The 7,955-nt window shown below is 34.3% G+C and overlaps 1 protein-coding gene across 1 annotated transcript in view; it reads left to right on the forward strand.

Annotated features, from left to right (window-relative positions):
• The window catches only part of USH2A (usherin), a 1,482,371-nt gene that overhangs the window by 439,238 nt on the left and 1,035,178 nt on the right, over positions 1–7,955 (forward strand). Inside the window, exon 19 of the mRNA XM_007952540.1 lies at positions 3,297–3,441. Coding sequence (XP_007950731.1) covers positions 3,297–3,441 — 145 coding nt within the window. The remainder of the gene's footprint in view (positions 1–3,296; positions 3,442–7,955) is intronic.

Consider the following 7,955-nt stretch of genomic DNA (forward strand, 5'->3'; position numbering starts at 1 on the left):
TATATATATATATATATATCACATATATAAAATGCATAATCTTATTTTATATACTATGAGAAGAAAAAGAGTCTATGAATTTTTTATGATTTCTTGTTATGGTTTTCCATTAGTCTGGATATAAATGCTGACTAATTTGCAACTACCTCATGCAATAAAAACATAGCTAGTGTAATGCATATCTTTTAACTTAAACAACTAAAACAATTAGTCTACTAATTCAGTATATTACGAGTCTTAAGCTAAATTTACTGTTATAACTACTGTCTTTGTACTTTAATTGTCATATCTTATACCATATTTATCCTTGAAGTTCTGCTTTGTTGTTGTTTTGGCTACTCCTATGCTTTGTAAACAATCTTTTTTTTCTTTATAAAGCAAGTTTCAAAACAATTATTACTTGCATTATGTAATTATTTTATCCTAAAAAGCAAACACACACATACATGCACACAAACAAAAATTTCCCAGAGTTTGTAACAGGCTTAAAAGTTAACTTGCATTTGTAACTCACTTTCAATTACTAGCTATATCACACATCTCTTTACCTCTTTACCCATATGCTCTCTGTGGAGCTAGAAGAGCTTTGTTAGCATTTCATTATTTGTTCTTATTATTTTGAGGAATGGATGATATTACACTTTATAAAGTAGCTATCATTTAATGGGGCAGGGGAATAGCCTAAGGCATTTGACTGCTAACCAGAAATTTGGCAGTTCAAACCCACCAGACACTCTGCAGGAGGATGGTGCGATCTACTTCCATAAAGATTACTGCCTTGCAAACCCAATGGGGGTCACTTTGAGCTGGAATTGACATGATGGCAGTGGGTTTTGTTTTGTTTTGTTGTTTGTTTGTTTAAAAGTCCTTTCCTTGTGGCTGAGTTGGAAGAACGATACAGACATATCACTTTATTCTTTTTCTCTCACTCACTTGCTCTTACTCACACTCTTCCCCTACCACACAATTATCTATTCACCTAATCATATATTCAGAGAAGTCAAATAAAATGCAGCAGAAAAATGTAAAAATGCTCATCTTTTCAATTATTAAAATTGTATTTGGACTGAACTTAGTATGTTTCATTATAATCTTGGTAAATAAACAGCCAGAATTTCTGTGTAGTGTCTACTGCAAAAGTAGTTAAGGAATCTTTGCCTAAGAATATGGCAGAAGAAATATATAGAAGTGGTGACAATGTTATTGTAGGGTTTCAAGCTTCTGTGAACTTTTTTTTCACCCCTTTAAAGATTTATCCCATGGAAAGCTTTAAATTAGATAATTTAAAGACATGGAAAGAGACTCTAAAGCAAAACAAAACAAAACAAACTCATTGCCATCTAGTCAATTCTGACTCATAGCAACCCCACTGGGTTTTTGAGGTGGTAAATCTTTACAGAAGTACATTGCCTCATCTTCCTTCCAAGGCAGCGGCTGGTGAGTTTGAACAACTGACCTTCTGATTAGCAGTCAAATGCCTTAGCCACTGCACTACCACAGCTCCTTTTATATTCACTATATATACATGATTAAGGCAAGGTTTATCTAAATGATAATAGTCTATGCCAAGAACTCTGGGGCAAGTTAAGACTTTAAAAATCATGTATCATAACAACCATTTGTAGAGATGCCAAGGTCCATCAAAATTAGTAACACTCGGCATTTTCTATTTCTAATTACATTTTATTATGTCTTCTTGCTACAAAGAAAAACTTGTTAAAAACTGGTCAACCCCTTAAAACAAGTAAGAAGTATTTTAATGTTAAATTTTATCCTTAAACCAATTTCAGTTTCTGAAAACTTATATTAGCTCCATCAGACTTGTTCTACCTGGGATAAATTTTATAGTAATGTTCAGGAAATTTTCCTTGTTTCAAGCTTTTGTTTTTCTTGGAAAATTTTAAATCATCTTGCACAAAAGAAAAAAAAAAAAAATACATCTCCAGTAGTTCAATACCCATTTTAAAATTAGATACAGAATTAACAACTAGAGCTCTGATATTTGTCTGAGCTCTAAATATAATTGCAAGAAAAGGATACAAATTATTTCTAGAGTTTTAGAATCTTTGAAACTCTCTTTATTTTGGAACAGAATTATATAAACAATACATTCTATCTATCACAATTCTATCAATCACAATGCTTTCTAGAACCACTCATTTGTGTTATGAAATTTTAAAGTCAATACCCAGGCTAACATTCCAAATGAATTTTATGGTACTCCTAAATGGCAATACCTAGAATACAGCTGTAAATGTTCCTGATTTTATAGTTACCTATCTTTGTATTAATGGAAGATTGTTTGCATAAGTATTCTGAAGAAATATAGTTTTTGAACATGCTTTGTGGCAGACTATCTGTTTTCATGACTTTTTTCTTCCCCCCTGTGTTATCTGCAGTGGCCTTTGCATCTGCAGCCTAAGCAAATTTACATGGTTGCTTTTGATCAATTGTAGTTATGATGACAGGTCCAACTCTCAGTGTTGGTTGCTTAATTACTTGTTTATGGACTATGGCATTCTTCTCATTCTCCTTTCTTCAAATCTGCTATTTCCATTTGATATTTTATGATAAAGACCGTATTTTAGAAAATACAACTGTTTGCTCTAATTTGTATGTGGATATATTATAAGAAAGGTAATTGAGAATTGACCTCATTCAAGTCAGTTGCATAGATGTTCAGTAATAGGTTTTTTTTTTTTTTTTCTCCTGTGGCTTTTTTTTTTTTTTCTAACTTTTATTGGATTTCTACTTTCCCATCAGTAAGAGAAGACATGGGGGAGAACAAAATAATGTGGAGACTTAATATCAAAATCTATGTTTTTCTCCTGTGGCTTTTTTTTTTTTTTAAGAAAATGGTAGAATCTATTTAACATAGTGGCATCTTTCTATACTAGTTCCATCAAATAGCATGTGGGCATAACTGCCCTGGCTTCTTTTTGGCCAAGCCCTATAGTTTTGTTTGGATTTTTCACAATAACAATGACAATGTCACCATCCTTTATCTCTACCATTGGTGACAATAACCATACCACCACGCTGCTTTATGAGGCAATAACTTGGTTTCCTCATTTATCCACTCAGGAACTGGATTATTACCTCATAAAACAGTGTGATTGTACAATTATCAATTAAATCCTGGCTTGTTGAGACTCTTCAGGAAAAAAAGTCTCTTTTCCTAATAGGAGCTGTCAATAATTCCCACTGTCTTAATTCATGGAACTTTGACTGCCATGATATATTTTTACACTTATAATGTATTATCTCTTTTTTTTTTTTTTTTTTTTGCCTCAAAGGTATTATACACCGCTAAATCCCAAGAATTGTTTTATGTTGTAAAAGGACTGAGACCTTATAGGATATATGGCTTTACTATTTCTCTCTGCAATTCAGTTGGTTGTGTGACCAGTGCTCCAGGATCAGGACAGACTTTAGCAGCAGGTAAGCAAGTTTCAATGGACATGAAAAATATATAGTATATTTATAAACAAATACCTGTAAAACTCATCAATTTCTCTATATTTAATATTTGTCTTTTTTGCTTTTTCTTCTTCCCTCACTAACCCTGATTGCTACTTACCTTGACATTAAAAAAAAAAAAAAAAAATTAAGTTTAAAAGAAGCCAAAGAGCCATGAGTTGCAGCTATGATATAATAAGAAATTTAATTAAATGTATATTTGCTGCAGGGCTCAGCACCCCCTCTGTGTGCTAAACTGTGCCTGGACATGCATTATAAGTGTGTAGGAGGCTTCTTATAGGGATATTGGGATACCTTTTACCTTAGTCTTGACCTTTTTTGTGGGATTATGTCTAACCATTCCTGCCCCATGAGCCTAATGGAATTAGTAATTTAGGAATTACTAAATTGGTGTTCTATTTTGCCTTTATTAGATAGATAGGCAGTTACTTACTTATTAGGTTATTTAATATTAATAAAAAGCTAGTAAGTTTATAAAATTTAAATAAAAGACCGTTACCAAGAATGGTTTTATGAAATAGATTTTCAGGTGTTTGCTTGCTTCACTTAGAAAAAGTTGTTTTATAAAACCTGGTCACGTGTACTACTAGTGCCTGTATAACCCAACTATTTAGCATTTTGTATACTTTGAAATCAAAGTTGTTCTCTTGATAGTCCAATAAGGCTGACTGATCTGGTACTCTTTAAGGAAATGTCTGGATGTGAGGAGGTTACAAGACTCCTAAATGGATTACAGACAGTGATCAACTATAAAAAATATTCCCAAGTTTCATTGGTCCAGTTCTATAGGGATTTTTTTCTTTTCTTTTTTTTTTTTTTAGTTCTAGAAAACTTATTTGGCTTAAATTATCTTGTCCAGTTAATTCTGTTTCTTCAACTTTCCACTAGTGACGACTCTAACTTCTAAGTAATCATATTTCATCATATTTGTATATAGATAGATAGATTATATACATACCTGATATATTAATATAAATTACTATATTAATATAGTACATCACATATGTATATTTTATTACAAATATACATCATATATGTATATTTATACTAAAATATCAGATATAAGGCATTTGACTGCTAACCAGAAGGCTGGCGGTTCAAAGCTACCAGCCACTCCCCAGAAGGAAGATTGGACAACCTACTTTTATAGAGATACTACCTTGGAAACCCAAGTAGGGGTTGCTATGAGTCAGAATCAACTCAATGGCAGTGAGTTTGGTTTATACGTATCTGATATGTAGATATCAGGTGTATGTATCTCTTACAAATAGCTTGTGCAAAACATTATTTTCCTATAAGACTATCTACTTACTTACTTACTTACATTTACATATTATTAGAGAGTCACTGAATATGAGTAATAGAGAAGGACTCAGTGTTTCTTCTAGGGAAAATGGCAAGGTCTGGGACTAAAACTCCAAAACCAAACCCATTGCCATCAAGTTGATCTCACTCACAGTTATCATATAGAACAAAGTAGAACTGTCCCATAGGATTTCTAAAGCTATAAATCTTTAGGGAAGCAGATTGCCTCATCTTTCTCCCATGAAGTGGCTACTGGGTTTGAACTGCTGACTTTTTGGTTAGCACTGGAATGCTTTAACTACCGAACCAGCAGAGCTACTTGGTTTTGGACTAGTGAACAAAAGTTAAAAGAAAAACAAGTCTTGTATCCTGGAAAACAAATAATTGGCATAAGATGAATGTTAGCCTGAGGAGAATAGCCTAGGCTAGAGGGACTATAACCATGTGACTAAGCAGAATGAGAATCATAGTTTTTCACGGTTTAAAACATTGAAAAATCGTCTAATGTGACCATATAGCCAATGCTTAAATATCCTTTGTAACATTCCCAACAATTATTTGCCAACCTATGCTTCATACTTTTACTGGTAGGGGAAGTAAGTAGTTCCCAGGTAAATCCATAACATCTTTAGTAGTACCGGTTGTTATCGATTTGATTCTGACTCATGGCAATTCCAGGTGTTTCAGAGTAAAATTGTGTTCCACAGGATTTCAATGACTGTTTTTTTTTTTTTGGGGGGGGGGTGTATATAACTAGGCCTTTCTTCCAAGACGCATCCAACAAGTATGGACTTGAACTTCCAATCTTTTGGTTAGCAGCCAAGCACATTATCCATTTGTGCCACACAGAGACTGGATACCATCTCTTAAAAGGGGATTTTTTTCTATTAATCCAAAATTATCTGCTACTCAATATTGTAATTTTATTTCATTTGGGTTGGCCTCAGTCTAACTTATTTTTGATATCACTTCCACCCAAGTCTTCCATACTTCAGGGTGCATGCTACAGTGCCTCCATCTGCACATCATCTGCTTTGTCTTCTAGCACTCTTGGAAGCATAGACACTCTTTTAAATGACATCCATTCTGCTTTTCATAGACAAAAACAAATGAAAGCAACTGAAGGGAGCTCTGCCTGTCCATAGGAGACTAGATGAGTCCTGCAGATGGAAAGAGAAAAGTGAGAGAAATATCTGCAGAGCAGAATCCTCTCTCTTCTATCCACCAGTGAAATCATCTCCTAGTATTATCCTTATTGGTTGCAGTAAAGAGCTCCTGTTGCATGGAAGACAGTGAATGGGACTGCTCTTTAATGTTCTCATCTTAGTTACTAGGAAGAAGATTTAAGGCCCCTCCTACCCACAAGAAGGGATTGTGAAGAAAAACTAATTCATGCTCTGTAATTCCTATCTCTACCCTTTTATCATTGAAAATTAGAACTTGGACACTTCTCATATTTTCTAAAGCCATGATATGTGCAAGTTAATTGACTCTTTAAAATAAAAGTTCCTCTGTATTTTTAGGGGAAAAAAAACAATAAGCCAGTTAGTCAGGGTTTGAAATTTAGGAAGTTTTCCTTATTAACTTTGGTTTTCTAAAATTGTAGCATTATTATAACATAAATGTAATAATGGAGATTTCTAAAACTGAGGATTTTATTGTGAAAATAAACTTTGAGAGCTCTAAAGTTAAATAACATGGGAAAGATGAAGAAAGAACATATGAGAGAAATAAACCCATGAGTTTAGGTTTGACCATTTTATAGAAACACACACACACACACACATATTTACATATACATTTTATAGAAACACATGCTGGTGGTTATACCCAGCCAGCAGATGAAATTGCTCATCTGGAACTTTAAAAATGATGTAGATTTAGGCATTATCTTTATATAGATGAGAGGTGGATGATGATGAATTAGTGAAGGCTGGGAATATACAAAATGAGAGTTTAATGAGAACATATGAGCAAATGTTTACATTTTAGGAGGAAAGAAAGAAAGAATAAAGGGAAAAGATATGGTCAGAGTTAAGAAGTTAACCTGGAGAGAGCAGTATCAGAAAAGTCTAAGAAAAAGAGAATTTCTAGAATTTTCTAAACATTGTTCCCTTTAGAAAGATGAGCACAAGGCTGATTCCTATGAGGTGGAGGATTAAAATGTCTTAAAGGTCTAACTTTCCTAACTGCTGTACCACTCCACCATCTCTAATACCAAACACTCCTCCTCCCCACAGTACTCTCTATCCTCTGTTAGCATTCCATAATTTGCTGTAACATCTCACAGAAGTCATGAACCACCTAGGAAATGGCTCACCTCATTGTGAAGGCTGACAAGTCCCAAATCCATGGGTCAGGTGTCAGTCTAGAGGATTCTGCTCAATCACATATTTGCAGGGCCTGATGGACTCAAATAAGTAGGTCAGATAACAGGTTTTTGGCTCACAAGGCTGCAGAAGCTGGTGAATCAGGTCAGATGATAAGATACTGGCTCAAGTCCTCAGTACTGGAGGTCATATGATGATGACCTAAATGCAGGATCTTAAGCAAGAGACAGAACTTTGCTGGAGTATTTATATGTATTTGATGCAGACCATACCCTCAAGGAAAATTAAGGGTGGTGACTGAAGTCACACCCTCTTGTATGGTGATGATTCAAGATACATCCCACTCTAATCCTGCCTCATTAACATAATATAACATTCATTCCAAAATGGGACCATAACCACTGGCATAGAGGCTATGATTTACAATATATCACAAAATGCAAGACTATGACTAGAAGGGCCATGTTAAGTAATTCACTGCACCATAATGGTTCACTGTAGTTGGTATGGTCAGAGCAGAAGCTAGAAAATCAGAGATTAAGCCATGTCAGGAGAAGATGTAATGTTAAGTTTCAAACAAATAGGTGCTTTCTCTTTGCCAATATTTTCCTTCTACCTAATTTGCATTGAAAACAAACAAAGAACAGAAAAAAAACTGTGTTGACCATTGCTCTCAAGTCAACAAAAGGAATAAAATTTTCAGTGTTTTTCTGGGGAAAAATGTTTATTTCTTAATCTGTTAATACATTTTGTTGTTGTTGTTGTTATGTGCCATCGAGTCGGCCCCGACTCATAGCGACCCCTCCTTGGGTTTCCGAGGCAGTATCACTACGGAAGTAG

This window comes from Orycteropus afer, unplaced genomic scaffold (assembly GCF_000298275.1).
Source record: "Orycteropus afer afer isolate SDZICR_OR568_19922 unplaced genomic scaffold, OryAfe1.0 scaffold00013, whole genome shotgun sequence".
Lineage (NCBI taxonomy): Eukaryota > Metazoa > Chordata > Mammalia > Tubulidentata > Orycteropodidae > Orycteropus > Orycteropus afer.